The sequence below is a fragment of the Odontesthes bonariensis genome, chromosome 21 (assembly GCF_027942865.1).
Source record: "Odontesthes bonariensis isolate fOdoBon6 chromosome 21, fOdoBon6.hap1, whole genome shotgun sequence".
Taxonomy (NCBI): Eukaryota; Metazoa; Chordata; class Actinopteri; order Atheriniformes; family Atherinopsidae; genus Odontesthes; species Odontesthes bonariensis.
The window spans coordinates 29,815,459-29,833,844 of record NC_134526.1 but is presented as its reverse complement, the minus strand read 5'-3'; the positions used below and the strand labels follow the sequence as shown (position 1 = coordinate 29,833,844).

Here is an 18,386-nt window from a genome sequence, read left to right as displayed (position 1 = left end):
TTTTTGCTAGCATGTGAGCTTGTGATTTCTTTTATGTGCACGTGTGTGTGTGCTAAGATTATTCTGTATGATGTGTACAGTGTCAGTTAGTTGTTTGTTCTTTGTTGTGCAAAATGGCTTGCAGTGGTTTTTTTTTTCTAAATAGCTTTCAGGTACCAAATTAGAGTCTCCCTTGGATAGCTTTGCTGCAGTGCTTCATTTAGTGTGAAGTAATTGGTGGCTTTAAAGGCCAGAGTTATGGGCTCCTTAAATTAATCGTCTAGCTGTCAGATCTCACAAGTTCACAGGGCCTTTTGAGGGTCAATCAGTTTTAGGGTTAGGTTTGGAATTGGATTGATATTGGGGTTAGAGTGCGGCCTTCATCTGTGATGGTTAGAGGTGAGGAAATCCATTATGTGACAGTGACAGTTAAAAAAAAAAGTGCACATGTATGTGTGCATGTGTGATGGGTAAAAATAGTCCTAGAGATATCCTGTGTAGCAGATATTATTGCATGTATGGATGTTAGTCTTTCAGGTTGTGGACAGATTTTATTCATAATGATAATGATGTCACATCTCTATTTTGTGCATGTACGTATGGAAGTACAGTCATAAACCTTTACAGGTGTATGCTTTACATCAAAATGGAGGTAGATGACAAGTTTTGGTTGGAGAATTCGTCACAGCTAATGTCATCCCCTCAAAAGACATTTTGTAGTTTAGCAAAGAAATCAACAGAGCATAGTTAATGCATAAATTGCATCACAATGTGGTTGCACCCCAGCACCTCACCAGTACATAAAAACCGACAGCTAAGAAAACAGAAACAGCATCTGACTGCAGTGGGACCTGAAAAAACTCACTTGGAGGCCCAATGCCTTAGTCCTCGCAAATTGCAGTCAACAGGATCAGGACCAAAATCTAAGAAAACATGCAGAAGCAGTATTTGAAAAGCACACCACACAATTCTTAACATGTAGAACTGCCAGCAATGAGTTGAAGTAATCATTTACTGTATGACGTTGTAATTTTCTTACATTGTTGTGGAGGCATTCTGGCCTACTCTTCTTCACATCATTGAGGTTTTCAGACTCTCTTATAGTTCGACCGCTGCATTTTTATCAGGTGGAGGTCTGGACTTTGACTGGACCATTGCAAGACCTTGATTCTTTTCTTTTTCAGACATTCTGTTGTAGATTTACTGCTGTGCTTTTGATCATTGCTCTGCCGCATGACCCAATTTAAGCCAAGCTTTAGCTGACAGACAGATGGCCTCACATTTTTCTTTAGAATATTTTGGTATTCAGAGAAGTCCATGGTTTACTCAATAACTGCAAGGTGCCCAGGTCCTGAGGCTGCAAAACAAGCCCAAATGCTCACCCTTCCTCCTTCTATGTGCTGAGATGCTGTGTTTGATTTTCACCAAACATGGTGATGCTTGTCTTCTTTAGAAGCAGCTTTCTCTTTGCAGCTCTTCTAAACAAGCCATACTTGTACAGTCTTACTTGTGCAGCCTATGACCTCTCATGTTTTACCTGTGTATTGTTCTGAGTACGTTACTGGTGTGAGCTGGCTGGAGAATTGAGTTATGATGTTGCGGCTGAGTTTTCTTTTCATTTACTGTGCTATAAGATGAGACACAACTTTTTAAATAGCTGAAGCTTAGCAGCCACACCTGGTGCGTGTACTTTCTGAATAGATGCAAGGTGAGTAGATCAGCTCCTGTGGGCTCTGGCCAAACTCAACCCTTTGTTGTTCTCCTGTTTAAACTATTTTGTAGCATCCTAATCAATTATGTTCGTGCATCTCCATCTAAATTACTCTGGAATGTGGTGCTTCTTTACCCTGACAATTTACAACAGACATCAAGCACTGTGTAAGATCATTCCACTGGGCAAGTTAGAGCAGGAGCAATCACACACACCCACACGCAACTCCTACTCACACTTTTGGAGTGGGATGTAGATGCAAATGGCCCAGCTGGAACTATCAAGTCAATCTCAACTGAAGGTGAATCAAACATGATCAAAAAAGAAAAAGAAAAGGAGAGAAATGTTAAAGTGAATTACCACATGCAAAACATGTACCCACCTACAAACAGTACATTCACAAATACATGAACACAGTTTTCAAAACTCTTTTCACCTCATAAGTTACCGCTATTATATTGTTCCCTTCAGAATTAGTTTGATTCTCTTTCACACACTCTCCTGTTAAAACTGGGGGTCAGGGGGCTCTCATTAGCCCTGTGGCTCCAAATCAGGGAGGATTAATGTCACAACAGTTTTGATCTGCATTGAGGATAGCAGGTATGATTATATGTATATATGTGTGTGTGTGTGTGTGTGTATGTGTGTGTGTCTGTGTATGTTACCGAAACCTGGCTCCACCCGAACATACCCGATGCTAGCGTGCAGCAAGCAGGCCGCACTCTGCTCCGCGGAGACAGAACAGAGGATTCCGGGAAGAGCAAAGGTGGGGGACTAGGTAATTATGTGCATGATGATTGGTGTAATAACGGGACTATCATAGACAGACACTGTTCCCCAGATGTCGAGTACATAGCCGCTTTCGGACTGAAGGAACCTTTGGCAGTTCTAATAACCTTTTAATCTGCGGGGCCGTTTTCTCCCGTGTTCGGACATACAGGAACTCGGGGCTATCTCCCTCAGTTCCTATAACTATTTAGCTCCTTCTCCGAGGTCGGGTCTTTTCATGGTTCTATAGAACGCATCTGACGTAGGTGTGTGGTGGTCGGTAGCCACGCCCCTTGTCATGCTGCCACGGCTGAAATGTTTCCTCATATGACACAGACACAACCGGCGGGTGTTTAATAAGTTAAACTTACACTTGTCTCCTTTGTCTGCAGCGCTCTGCTCTCCTTTCTTCCTTCAGAGTATCGTCTCCTGACTCTCTCTGTGAGCTCTTCCAGCCTCGATGATAGACGCCTGATGTGATCGTCCATGATTAATATCACCATCATGCAGACCATGAACACGGTGGCCTCCCCGCTCTCCATATTAGCTTCTTGGTGGTGTTTTTTTCTTCTCTAATTACTTTTATTCTGTTCTGTTTTGTTGTTGAATGTGGCGCTAAACGGCTAACGTAACACGTCACTGACGCAGACGGCTGCGCGCGGCGCATCAGTCCCTATCAGGTCCCGACTCATGTGCGAATGCAGACTGAAACAGTTCCGCTGGGGAAGGATAGTTATCAGAACGAAATTCGAGTAGGACAGTTCTGATAACTGCGTTCTTAGAACGGCTCTGTCCGAAAGCGGCTCATGTCTGTGAAGTGCCGGCCTTTTTTCCTCCTGAGAGAGCTAACTGTTGTGGTCATCACGGCTGTGTATATTCCACCCGACGCCAATGTAAACACAGCGCTCTCTCTCCTGCTGAACACCGTGAACGAACAGCAGCGGGCCCACCCTGATGGTGTTCACATTATTGCTGGGGACTTCAACAAGGCCAACTTATAGACTGTACTGCCCAACTTCCATCAGCATGTGAAATGTGCTACACGAGGGGAGAACACTCTGGATCACGTCTACACCAACATCAAGCACGCATACAGAGCCACACCCCTCCCCCACCTGGGACAGTCAGACCATCTTTCCCTCCTGCTCTCCCCAACCTACATCTCCCTCAGACCCAGAGTCAGGCCCATCATAAAGACTGTGACATCCTGATCTGACGATGCACTCACCAAACTCCAAGACTGCTTCTCACAGACAGACTGGGATCTATTTGAGCATCAGGACCTGGAGACACACACAGAAACAGTCCTGGACTATATCCAGTTCTGTATCACGAATGTGACTGTGGATAAAACCACCTGGGTTTTCCCTAACAAGAAACCCTGGATGACCAACCAGGTCCGCACACTCTTCAAGGCCCGTGACACCGCCTTCAGGTCAGGGGATAAAGCGCTGTACAGTGCTGCTAGAGCTGACCTGAGACGAGGAGTGAAAAGGGCAAAAACAGACCACAGGATGCAGATAGAGTCCCATCTGTCCAGCAACAATATACGGGAGGTATGGCAGGGAATACACGACATCACCAACTACAGAGGTCGTGATGCGTCTACAGCAGTCCTGAGTGCACCACTGGCAGAGGAGCTAAACAGCTTCTTTGCCCGTTTTGGATCATCCTAGCAGCACTCATCTGTTCCTGCCCTGCCCCCACCTCCACCTCCACCCGGCTCCTGCATCACTCCACTCACTGTCCAGGAGCATAATGTCAGAAGTGTGCTCCTGGCTGTCAACCCCAAGAAAGCTGCTGGCCCAGATGGAGTTCCTGGAAAGGTGCTCATAGCGTGTGCCAACCAACTTGCCCCCACCTTCACCAGGATTTTCAACCTCTCCCTGACCCAGGCAGTCATTCCATCCTGTCTGAAAACATCAACAATAATTCCGGTGCCGAAGAAGTCTCCCATCACTAGCCTGAATGATTACCGTCCGGTGGCCCTCACTCCGGTAATCATGAAGTGCTTCGAGAGACTGGTCCTTCGGCACATCACGGACCACCTCCCCCCAGACCTTGACCCCCATCAGTTCGCATACCGGGCGAACAGATCCACAGAGGATGCCATCGCCGTAGCTCTCCACTCTGCACTGAACCACCTGGAGCAGCAGCAGAGCTATGTCCGGATGCTCTTTGTGGATTACAGTTCTGCCTTTAACACCATAATCCCGGACAGACTCACCACAAAACTGAAAACCCTTGGCCTCCCCCCTTTCACATGTGCCTGGATCAATAACTTTCTGTCTGACCGACCCCAGACTACGACTGGGGCCCCACCTCTCATCCACCCGCATGCTGAGCATCGGCTCCCCACAGGGCTGTGTGCTGAGCCCCCTCCTCTACTGCCTCTACACCCACGACTGCAGACCGGCCCACAAGGACAACCTTATCGTTAAGTTTGCTGACGATACTACGGTGGTTGGTCTCATCTCCAGGGGTGATGAGGCTGCTCACAGGGAGGAGGTCCTGAAGCTGGCAGAGTGGTGCTCAGAGAACAACCTTTCTCTTAACACCAAGAAAACCAGAGAGGTCATCATCAACTTCAGGAGGCACAGCATGGATACAGCCCCCCTTCACATCAATGGCGAGCGCGTGGAACAGGTCCACACGTTCAAGTACCTCGGCGTCCTCATCTCTGAGAACATTTCCTGGTCAGAGAACATCACAGCCATCATCAAGAGGGCTCGGCAGCGGCTACACTTCCTGAGAGTTCTCAGGAAGCACAACCTCAACTCCAACCTGCTGCTGACCTTCTACCGCTCATCCATCGAGAGCCTGCTGACATACTGCATCACAGTATGGTTCGGCAGCTCCACCGCCGCTGACAGGGAGAGGCTGCAGAGAGTCGTCAAGGCAGCACAGAAGATAATCGGCTGCCCTCTCCCCTCCCTGATGGACATTTACACCTCCCGCTGCCTCAGCAGAGCCAAGGCAATCTCCAAAGACAGCTCCCAACCTGGCTCTGCCCTGTTTGACCTGTTGCCCTCAGGGCGCCGCTACAGGTGCATCAGGACGAGGACAAGCAGACTTAAGCCTGATTCTTACTCGGCGCAACCTCGCTTTGACCCATTCTTACTAGCTGGTCGCAAATGGCGCAAACGTTCACGTGACCCAAAATTCCGCCACGCCCCCCGTCGCAAGCTAAAAAATCCTCGCGGTGACCGAGAGGGTGCGCCTCTACAAACATCTGTACGACACGTCTATGAAGTTACACTGGGACAACGTTGTCCCAAAGGACAACGTTTGACAACGTTCGTCTTGTTGCAAAGGACGAACATTCCACCTTCTCTTCTGTTTTTGCAGCAGCCGCTTAGCTCTGAGATACATATACAGTTCTACACCCAGAGTAAATTCATTCCGCATCAGATGTGCCAGCCTCTGCTGACGTGACACCACAGGTGGTATTGTGTATGCTTTCTTCGTATGCTTTTCTTCGTCCGGTTCTCCAGCTTGTTTCCTCAACAGTGACGCCCGCTGGTCTGGAGAGAACTGCAAATGTGACGCATACTTGGCGCAAACTGCGCTTATGAGCTGAAGGAACTGTGAAGGGGCTGGCGCTTTCGATGACGTCATTAATGGTTCTCGAGCCAGAACAGTTGCGCGGTTGCGCCGAGTAAGAATCAGGCTTTAAAAACAGCTTTTTCCCCAAAGCCATAACCAGTCTAAACTCTGACACTCACTGATCCTCCCTTGGACAATCCCAATTCTTGTGCAATATTCAAATTATGACCAGACTCTGTTGTGTGCAATATATCCACATCCACATACTTGAACCCACTAACACCTTATTTTATTTTATTTTATTTTATATGTTACCACTAACACCATATTTGATTCTATTTATTTTTGTACCGTAAAAAACTGTGCACCTTACATCCTCCCTTCTTTTACATTACTTATATATTTTTATATTTTATATTTTTTATATTTGCACTCTTTGCACTGTTTTTGGTGGCTTTGAATTTTGTTATACCACGTATGATGACAATAAAGGCATTCTGATTCTGATTCTGATGTTAGAAATTGTACGTGGTTAGAAAATAAAGAAGCCGCAAGAAAAAGGATGGAGGGGAAGAGGCCCAAACAGCAATGGTGATCCAGAAGCAGCTTTGTGGCTGATTGATAGAAAGAAATTACAAACTGAAAAACACATAGGGGATAAAGATTGGTCATTCGATTTTACAAAACATTAAAAGAAACTAAAAAAAACACAAAAAAAAGCCAGCAACACGTGAAATATATACTATAAAATATTCGAAAAAACAGGTAATAAAGAGACCAACACCATGCAACAACTTTGTTGATTTTTAATAGATTCTTCCATGCTGTTAAGATCAGAACCAGCATTTCATGGCTTTTATCACCTCTGCTGTTGAGAAATCATGTTATGCCTTAAACTGGTGCTCTCCTGTCTACATGACAGCAGAAAAAAAAATATTATTTTGTTAGTGCAAACAAAACCAAACTTTTAAAATGCATGTAAACATCAACTTCAACCGTTGTGTCCGGAAAGCAGACACCCTTTCCACTTTTATGACTAGGTTTAAAACTTTCCTTTTTTATAAAGCTTATAGTTAGGGATGGCTCAGGTGATCCTGAAACATCCCATAGTTAAGCTGCTTTTGGCCTAGACTGCTGGGGGGCCTCATCTGTCACACCTTTCCTCACTTACTCTCTTTTTCCCCCGTTTAATTTCCCAAATGATATTATGTACATGTGACATTATTGTGGTTATTAACTCGTGTTTCCCTGTTCCAACAGATATCCTTTGAATGGTGTTACAGTGTTTGTTGTCCCCTCTTTTCTGTCTTCTCAAACCCCAGCTGGTGGAGGCGGATGGCCACCCTTCCTGAGTCTGGTTCTGCCAGAGGTTTCTTCCTGTTAAAAGGGAGTCGTTCCTTTCCACAGTCGCCTCAGGCACGCTCAGGAAGGGAGATTGGACTGAAGACAAGTTTCGGTGCAATCTGTTGGTTTCCTTAGCTAGGAAATAGTTTTTGAATTGCCTCTATATGAATGAATTGGATTATTTTGAAAATAATTGTGATTACAATGAATTAAACTCCAATTGGTTTGATTTGGACTTTATTATTATTATTATTAGTGCTTTGTGATGAAATTTGTTGTAATTTGGCGCTATATAAATAAAACTGAATTGAATTGAATTGAACTGAAATCATATGGAATCCAGCTTTTCAAAACCAGAGTAACACTGGGTGTGTTACTCTGGTTTTGAATGGGGGAGTGAATCCCCCTTGCATGTAATTGCTTAGCTGGATTCCTCTGGCCCAAGGTGCTCTGTCCATAATCCTAAATTCAATCTATTTGTAAATACAGTAAAACGTAAGTGTATATTACTAAAATCACATTCCAAATGAAGCTGCTTTTGTTAATGTATTTTTCTATTTCTTTTGATAGATAGCCAAACGCTTTAGAAAGTGTGACTGAAAATTAGCCCTTTAAGACATTGTGTCAACTACCTATTGCTTAGTTGCGCAAATATTTTGCAAAGCAAACTTTCTCCTCTGTTTCCACCTCTCATCAAAAAATACAAACAGCAATTCAAGTCAGAAAGACAGAATACATTTTTATTTGAAAAAGACTCCAAAATAAGGGTTCTTGAAAATTCTGTTCTCAGTTTATCTGTTTGTTTATGACAAACAGGTTTTGAGTGTCTCATCCTTCCTCACGCATTTTTCCTTTGTATCATGTGCTGGAAACCATGACATCAATGGTATTCCAGTTTTTATCATGTTTACCTGGGCTTTTCCACTTTTGCACTGTAGACTGACAGCAACAACCCTGCTTCATCATCCGTCCATGCAAACTAACTTCACAAGTTTAGACTGTTCTTCTCTTGTTCTCTTTCTATTTTGATGTTTTGTTAATGTGGACATTATCACCATCTACTGGCCCAGCATGATTATTTCAGCATTTGTGGACTTTTTTCTCGTCCTGTGTCTCCATCTCTTTTCTTTGTGTTTCTGTTTATCTCTGTCCTAGCTTCTATGCATGTGTGGCGGCTGGTGGTGGTCGGATTACTGACTCACCAAACCTGCCACTCATTCATCTCCTCCTGCTTAAAAGCTCTGGCCAACTCTCCACTTGCTGCCTGTTCATCAGTTTTTGCTGCTGTATTGTACAGGCTGGTTTCTGTGGCTTAGTGAAGACTTTTGTCATGTTTTTGCTTATGGAATTCTTGTCTGTTTCAGGAACCAAACATTCTTTTACTGGACCAGCTCTTTTTCTCACATGCTCACTCTGGATATTTGCCATTCTGCACTCTGCAAAAAAGACTTCAAGGATCCTCACATTAGCGTTGGAAGCCAAGGTAATACCATTGAGAGTAACTATATGGCTAGAGAGACCATCTTCCTGAGCTGTTGTGGTACAAAGATATCAACCTCATTGTAGTCTGACAAACTGATTGGTTTTAGCACAGCGACAGAAATGTTCCCCTCGCTGTCTAATAATGATAATAATATATCAAAACAGCCTACAGAGTTTATGTCAATTTCAAATGATTAAATTTGCTTAAGAAAAAAGCAGAGCAGATTCTGCATACCTCTGGAGACTGTTGACTAAAGTCAGATTGCAGTTGTCAGTTTCTTTCTACTAAGAATTGCTCCTGCATTGATAGCCTACTGGTTGCTTCTTCCTGCATCTTTAAGGGTTTGGCTTGTAGTTCCTTATTGATTATCTAAATAGTAACACTACAATGGACACTGATAAACTCTGGCACTGCATTCAATACGTGAAGGAAAATGAAGGCTTTTTTCATGAAATGATAGGTCTTCATGAAATATCTATAATAGGCTTTGGTCAAAGTAACACAGAGACAGAATTTTAGACACTTGGAGTGATCCACTAGTCTGCCATCTGTAGTAGTCAGTAATCCTAAAAGTTGGTTATTCAAATATGAGACATCATCAAATAAACAACTTCAGAGCTCAGACGCACCAAGTTGATTGAAAAATACTTTGCAAGCAATTTTATTATCAAATGTTTACATTTCCCTCATGTACTTATGCAGCTTGGACAGCTGGAAGCCTCCGGTTTCTGCTTTTAGACACAATCTCGCCACAAGTCATGTGTTAAAGTGGCCGAAGTTGTTGAAACACATACTGATGAAACATTAATGAGACCATTGAGAACTAATCGTATGAAATCTATATGATAATCGGCAGGTGGCAATCATGGAGTGATACGAAGGGTAAGAAAATGTTCATAAATGATATTGCTTATATGGGATGTCATACAGCTTCATGTCAAAAGAGGCGAACTATCCCTTTAATGATCTCTCACAAAAGATATTAAAAACCTTTCGGTAGCCTCAAAAAGCCTGTCACAAACTCATTCAATGCAATGGTTCTAAACACTCTCTCTGTGAGGGCCACGAACATCTGAAACAGTCTTCCTCTGTACATACGGGAGAGCCCCACACTGATCAGCTTTAGAGCTCAGCTCAAACTATGGCTGAAAGAAAACCAGTCATGTGACCATTAGACTCTAAACATTCCCTGTGATGCTTCTATTGTATATTATAATTTCTTTCTTATGTATTTTCTTTCTTGTGTATTTGCCTGCCTTGGGACTACGGATGAAAACTAGCTTTGTAGCTATAATCCGGCATATTTACATTTTTTTTTATACTGATGTTCATTAATGTGCATTGTCCCTATTCAAATAAATAAATAAAGTAATCTTCACTCCTCATTTCTCAGTGTCTTTGGATAAAAATGTAAGGTAAATCATCGTAACGTAATAAATTGATACACAGCAAAATTGTGTCTCTCCAAAATTGTTTCAGCTTTACAGCTGCTGTGAGCATAAACCTCTCATACATGAGAAAACAAAGCATGGAAGAGCCTTTACTGTAATGGCAACACCATGAACATAACAATTTCAGATAAGGAGGGTCCAAAAGAAAAAGCCTGGGTTGTCAGTTTTTGTCAGACACCCAAACTCTCAAACACAGACAAAAATCATTTTTCCATGTCCCCCTTTAAAGTGATAATTTCACTAGATTTTCCCCATCAAATATACAATGATTTTAATACAATGTTATGTGTTTTTTTTGTTAAAATTGTGTTATTCAACTAGTATTGAATGGTAATTCAATTAATTAATTTGGATGTAGGCCGCCATCTTTTGTTGAGACTTCTCATCAATCCCTATGTTCTCTGTCAGAAAAGGAAACAGTTGGCCTTTTGTTCAGTAAATCTCAATATGACAATACAACTGAAGGAGAAAATTTTCCATGTACCAGCCTGGGCTTCGAATGGACCCTAAACCTGAAATTTAGACTGTAAAGAGTCTTTGTTAGAGTGTGTAAACTGTTGGAGACCTACATCAGAAAAGGTGAGGGGGTGGGGGATGAAGGGGTATTGACTGAGGACTTTTTTCCAGGTGTTGCGTTCGGCTCCGCCCTCCAGCTGTCCGCCCAATCTCCTCGCCCCTTGTCCCTCGAGGCTGCAGCCTGAGCAGGGGGGATGGGCCGCCGCCACGCTGAACCACAGACGGTCCCGGATTTCGTTAGAACAGACAGAACACACACAGAAGGCAGAACTTAGTTCAGCCAGTTATCGGCCTGTAAACATCAGCTTAGTTAGATTTTCGAAAGTCACCAGCCTAGACGCTTTCTTTAGAGTTAATTTCTTTCTTATCTGACTTGGAGCGTCATAAAGGAGCTCTCAGCAATTAAGACAGGATGTCGGACCTTCCAGTGAATGACCACCTCGCAGGGATTTTATCAGATTTTGAAGGTATGTGGGTGGTAATATTGAATTACTCTTCTTGAGGCTGTGGGTTGGCAAGTTATAAAACCAAATTTGGGTTTGCAGCTCCAAACGGTTTTCCCTTCTCTGAGAGGAAGAATGCATAAAGGCAGCGGAATTAACAGCAGATCATCAGAAAGAAATCCCAACCAAAAAAGTGCAGTTTAATTTAAAAAGATGATAGCTTTGAACATAAAAAAAGTAAATATTTCTCAGTTTTCATGTAGTAAGTCCAATGTTGTACTTTGTAATTTTGCATCAACTTGCGCTCTGTGGAAATGTGATGGACATTTATAGACCACACAGTCAGCTATGTTAACAGTGATTTAGTTTGTGACTGTCCATTCAAAATGTAGAACTATTATCTACACTGTTGAGCAAGTTGGGACTATAGATTACATTCCCTCCATCATCAGCAATGTGGCATTCATGGGAACTGTTTGACAATGTTATTGTCTGCTTACAGTATAGTTACAATAATCAGATATTAAATAAGCGCTCAAGTGTGTGTGCGTGCGTGCGCGTCTCCGTCCGTGCGTGAGTTTGTGTGTGTGTGTGTCTGTGGTGGTGGTAATGGGGGGAATAGTATCTTTCAGAGGCAGTAAATTCAGCTCTTTGAATGAGCTGGCTGTGCCTCAGAGACAGAGTGTCTGTTTCCTGCTGGTTGTTTCTGACCTGGCTTTGGGTGAAAAGTTAAAGCCACTCAGAAACATTGGCTCCATTTGGTCAAGACTGTTATTTTTGCATGTTTATAGGCCCTGTGTATGTAATCTTTCTCTCTTACTCTCTCTCTCTATAGATATATATATCTATATATAATCCATGTGTGTGGAAAAAGAGAAATTGAGAAAATTTTACTTGAATATATTTATTTGTTGGGAGGAAAAAGTAGCCTTTTATACCACACTGACCTACTTTTGACAACCTCATTGACAGTCAAATGACTAAAGCAGTCTTTGAGCGTTTGCTCACGATCCTTTTACTTTGTAATTAAATCACACAGACAGAATAAATACATGACTGGCCTGTAAATCACTGTAAGACAGATGTGGGTTATGAAGTGAGCATTGTGTAATAATATGTGTTTCCTTACTTTTAATTAGTGAAATAAGTGCTTTCAGTACATTTAAAGCGATACTCCGGAGTAGATTCAACCTGGGGTCATTTGAACCGTTATATCCAGCCAAGTAACCCACCCGCAGTTTTTTCGATATTGGCTGAACATCAGCTGAGTTACTGAGTTATCCCGAATAGTTTCGTACAAGGGTTAATGGATCCTGGCAGTATCTCCAAAATTACCACACTAAAATCACATGCCATGACACCAAACTTCTACAGTAGTACAAATATGGTCTGTACTCACAAAACGATGCATTTGGAAGTTTGAAAATAGTCCAGGAGTTAATTATTATCAACACAAGCCTGATAGCTTTTCTGCTGCTAAAGCTGCGTCGACGTCACTTCTGGGAGCTGGGAGCTTCAAAGTAAGATGAGGGTTGATCTACTACTGTAGACAACAAAGTATATGCTATATTCTACATGTTTTTTTATGATTTTTTATGTTGTAGAGTTGTGAAATTATTTTATCAATGGAGAAATTGAGCAGCCTTGCTTTGTTGTCTACAGTAGTAGATCAACCCTCATCTTACTTTGAAGCTCCCAGCTCCCAGAAGTGACGTCGACGCAGCTTTAGCAGCAGAGAAGCTATGAGGCTTGTGTTGATAATAATAAACTCCTGGACTATTTTCAAACTTCCAAATGCATCGTTTTGTGAGTACAGACCATATTTGTACTACTGTAGAAGTTTGGTGTCATGGCATGTGATTTTAGTGTGGTAATTTTGGAGATACTGCCAGGATCCATTAACCCTTGTACGAAGCTATTCGGGATAACTCAGTAACTCAGCTGATGTTCAGCCAAGATCGAAAAAACTGCGGGTGGGCTACTTGGCTGGATATCATGGTTCAAATGACCCCAGGTTGAATCTACTCCGGAGTATCGCTTTAATAATAATAATAATAATAATAATGTCCTTTTGGACTTTCGAATCCTGTGTGACTACTTGAGATAAATGTTGTCCTGGACTGGAGTGAGGCTAGCCTGGGAATTCCCATGCTGCTTTGCGCTCGATTTCATTCTCACTGCAAAGTCAGCCTGGAAACCACCGCCCTTATTTTTGCCAGAGTTTGGGAACCAATCACAGAACGGGGGGGGGCAGCAAGACGATGACGACGTCTATGCGCTACACCGAAGCTTGTACAGTGTTAATCCAACATGACAGCGGGCACAACATTATCGTTCAATGCAGCCTTAGAAAGTGTTTCGGAGTAGATTCACCCTAGGGTCATTTGAACCGTGACATCCAGCCAAGTAGCCCACCCGAAGTTTTTCCGATATTGGCTGAACATCAGCTGAGTTACTGAGTTATCCCGAATAGCTTAGTACAAGCGCTAACGGACCCTGGCAGTATCTCCAAAATGACCACACTAAAATCACATGTCATGACACCAAACTTCTACAGTAGTACAAATATGGTCTGTACCCACAAAACGATGCATTTTGAAGTTTGTACATAGTCCAGGAGTTTATTATTATCAACACAAGCCTGATAGCTTCTCTGCAGCTAAAGCTGCGTCGACGTCACTTCTGGGAGCTTCAAAGTAAGATGAGGGTTGATCTACTACTGTAGACAACAAAGCAAGGCTGCTCAATTTCTCCATTATTAAAATAAATTCACAACTCTACAACATAAAAATTAATGTAGAATATAGCATATAGGCCTACTTTGTTGTCAATTTAAGTAGCTTAGAGCGCAAGTTTACTTTTATTTTCCATTTTTTTCTTCTTCCTCGTCGAATTTCTGTCGTCATCTGGTATAAGTGATACAATTGGCTATGAATCGCGCGCAAAGCAGCATGGGAAGAACCTGACGTCATTTAATAGACATTCGTAGCGCCCAATAAACGGCTCTAGGCATTCGTAAACCACGCCTCAAATACGAGAAAACGCACACCTAGTTCCCAGACCACCATCTCATCGAGATTGTGGACGCGTCAGCCAGGCTAGAGTGAGGCTTGAAATATGTATATATAGAGAGAATACCTGTTAGAGCTCTGGCTTTATTGCCAGACATTTATTGTATTTTTAACAGATTCATTTAGATATTTTAATTAGGTTACCGAGTGCATCAGAATAAAAAAGATGATGTTGCAGCTGTGATGGGCAGTAGTTTTCCATTTCAACCAAATCACCTGTGCAGGCAGGCTCACACTGAGCGCAGTTGGAGGCTTTCACTCCATCACTGTCAAATGGAAGGTGGAGTTAATTAAGTTTAAGCCTCAGATTATTACCATTCCAGATGAAATCTAGTTTCGGGTTTACTTTTTTTTTCTTTTTACTTTAATGTTCAGTAGAAAGGAGGGAGCAGAGAAATAGTATGAAATCATCAATGAAAAAAGGCAGTAATTTCATCTTGATGATCTTTATTGACACAGTAAAGAAGATTAACCCATTGTTACTCTTTACTGGTTTCTATCGTCCTTGGTAATTCTGCTTGGTAATCAGTATCAGTGTGTACTTTTACACAGTCAGCTGAATGACAACAGTGTTGTTGGTTAGAGTGATGTGTACTGCGGTGCCAGCTTGCCCTCACAAACATAGCCCATTTCACCTCTGTTACTACGTTCCTATATGAGCCAGCAGATCATCTGTGACCCTTCAGGCCGCCTCTGCACCTTCACGCATGACACCGATGCACAATGAAGGCGCATCAGTCCTGGCTTGAAAGGAATGTGTGAAAAGGCCTCTAGTTATTTGTATAGATCAATCCTACGGTACTTAATCATCCTTATTCAGCTTGTTTAAAAATTTGAACACACACAGGGATTTTCAGACATCTTTTCTGTGCAATATTACTGAGCCAGCTGTTTTGGAAAGAGCCTGATATCCTTAACCCCAAACCTCAATCCTTGTAATAAAGCTACTGTATTCCATCACTTGAACGTTGGTCATATTAACATCAGTCTTCTTCACTGCTTCAGAAATGCAGGGATGCAGTAAGAGCAGCTGCAACATCCCCCAAACCTTTTTGCACAAGCACTTTTTGAGTTACAGTGTCTCATAATAACATGTTGTTTTGCAATTAAAATAATAAAAATTGGTCGCACTGGCCTAGCAAGCACACTGCATTATATTAAAAGCCTGGTGGTGTGAGAATTTGAAAATATTGCTTGTATGTGGTCAGACTGAGATGATCCGTAGAATAAATGCCTTTAATCAGATGTTTCTCTCGTATGTTTAATGCAAATGCGAAGAAAAAATGATGCAACAGGCAATTCATTAAGGAAAGTCATGTGATAGGAAACACCTATTCATTTATTTAATCGTGCAATCTGCCCAACTCCCACAGTAGTTCATTCAGTCTTGTGCCGTGTTTACAATGATGTGTAAATATTGATCTGTCCAACCCATTCAGAATGTCGTTGCAAAATGCTAAGGAAAAGCACCAGAGGGTCATTTAGACATGACAACAATTTGCCACCCAATTAATGGAAAGAATTGCATGTCTGAAAGGGGCTTAAGTTTCTTGAGGGAAAAACATCTCAGAGTAAGAACAGAGCAACGAATAGCTTTAATGCAACAACACTTTTGGCTTGAGGGGTCTCGGTGAGGAAATGTCTGCAAGCTTACTTTTCTGTATAATTTGTTGTATACACCAATCAGTCACAACATTAAAACCACCCGCCGGATATAATGTCGGTCCCAAACGTTGGTCCCAACTAAGCAGCTCTGACCCATCAAGAAGCCGCAAAGTTTTTGCTGTATCCCTTTGTGATGCCTGACAGTTGGATATTGGTGGGTGGATCTTTTGGCTCTGGTGGATTGCAGGATGGGGGCTCTATTGAACAGGCTTGTTCCTGCGCATCCCATAGATTGTTGATTAGATTAAATTCTGGGTAGTTTGGAGGTCTGGTCAAGGCCTTGGGCTCTGGTGCAAGGCACATTGTCCAGCTTTGGGAAAACTGTATCTTTATTATTAGTTCAGGTTATATATGTCTGTGCTTCCCATGAAAAGTAATAACTGTAAAATATAATCCTGCAGTGTGAAAGTCCTTTAAACTCTTTCCAAGATGAAACAGGTTATGACAAGACTTAGGCATCTACAGTCCTTTACTCCTCTCCCTCAGGGCTAATGTTTAATAGCAAGCAAGACAGAATAGGTACATGGACCAAATTTTGCAGCTAATTTGCCATGCCTGAGGTGTAATGATCCTTATTCATAAATCTAGTTCCTTTCAGGTAAATGGAAAAATTGTAAGTCCTGAGGGCTAGATTTATTACAGCATACTGTTTAAATGTTCCGCAGTTAAAGAATTATCCCTCTTTTAAGTGATTTAGCATGGGAGCAATTTAATGTGAAATCACAATATGTAACTCATTTATTGCATTCAGTTTATACGAACCAAGATACAGATCTTGGTTTGTGTGGGAAAAAAAAAAAAAAAAAAGTATAGTTTTTTTCAGCCCTGATTTGAACTATCTGGTGTGAAAAATGGAGCATTAGTACTGGAAATGTGATTTTGTTTCTGATCGTGTACCATCATCTCCAGAATTCTCTTGTGCCTTTCCACAACAGTAGCAACAGTTTTTTGGTCTGCTTTATAGGTGGAAACCTTTTTTTTTTTTTTCAATGCTGAAGAGCAGCATGCATGGCTGATCTGGTTTGCTCTGATCTGTAGCATTACAATCAGTGGGGTTACATGACACTGAAATAATCGGATTAATGGCTAAATTACAATAAGAGTGAGTTATTAAGTTCATGTATACACCTTAGTTTGACTAATAATTGGACCGGATTGGATTACTCGCAGTCGGATTAAGACCCCGAGATAACTTGGTTGATAGTCACACTAAACCTGCTTGTAGACGGTGAAGCACGTGGTGAATTGGACTTTGCGTTCTGCGCATGCTCGAGATTTTTTACGGGGTCGTGACCCGGAAGTCAAAGGAGACGATATTACTGTTGTTGTCGCTGCCGTTGGAAAGAAAGAAACAACGCGATGGAGAATGCGCCGTTGTGCATCACGTTTCTGCCTTAACCATAATAACCGACGTAGCTTCATCTTGCTTTTCGTTCGCCATCTTTCTCAAATGCCTGAGTTTGTTGTTGTTGTTGCTGGTAAAAAGGTCAACCGGAAGTGGCTCTATTAGCAATAGTTGAAATGGGTTACAGCGCCACCTATCTTACCGAGGTATGACATGCTTTATGCCAATGATTCGATTCATTTATCGCCATATATGCTTGGATAATTGCCCTTGCTCAAATAAGGAGCATAATCCAACTATAGCTATAATCAAATTAATCTCATCATGTACACCCAAAGACAGTTGCTACAGATGCTCATCAGAGAAATGAAAATCAATTCGGCATGCTATGGTTCCTCTGCTCTGACTAGCCTCAACCAGATCAATGGCTCTGTTTGTCTGTAAAGATTTAATTTTGTGTTCCTTTTATAGCCCTTGTCCACACAGTTGCATGGAGTTGCCAATGGCTTTATCAACTCACTTGAGAACAGAGTTGAGCTTATAGTCCTCTGGGAACACAACCTCCAGAATACAGGTTATCGGGTTATATCCTGTAAATCCCCGCGGTATTAATTGGATATAACCTTAAGTTCTGTGAGTACTCTGTATTTGTAATCATGCTTGATGCATTTGTCATTGCACGAGCAAATTGATGTCAACTTTGTGCAATAATCGGTTAATGCGCTGGACTTGAAGCAGATTTCATTCTTAACAGTAGGGGTCACTACTGAGAAAACGACACTGTTACATTGCAGAACTATCAATAAAAGGAGTTGAACAAGAGTTTGTCTGCTTTAAATTTTAATGGTGTTTAATTTTTTTGCAACGTTTTCTGCAGTTGTACCTTCTTGGGGTTTAAGGGATTGTGCAGATGCTTTTAGGATTTGCTTGTATACTATTCACTCCAGCTCTACGCACACTACGCACATGTACCCTGTGCATGGCAGCCTGAAATTAAACCAAAGTGTTTGGTACTCCAAGTACTGGGACATCAATTTTGTTGCAGGATGCTATTTACTAGGTCA

General features: G+C 42.1%; 1 protein-coding gene across 1 annotated transcript in view; it reads left to right on the top strand.

The window, feature by feature from the left end:
- The first annotated feature begins 10,988 nt into the window (after window positions 1-10,988).
- Window positions 10,989-18,386, top strand: part of septin12 (septin 12) — an 81,908-nt gene continuing 74,510 nt past the window's right edge. Inside the window, exon 1 of the mRNA XM_075454927.1 lies at window positions 10,989-11,265. Within this exon, the coding sequence (XP_075311042.1) occupies window positions 11,211-11,265 (55 nt within the window). The 5' untranslated portion in view covers window positions 10,989-11,210. The remainder of the gene's footprint in view (window positions 11,266-18,386) is intronic.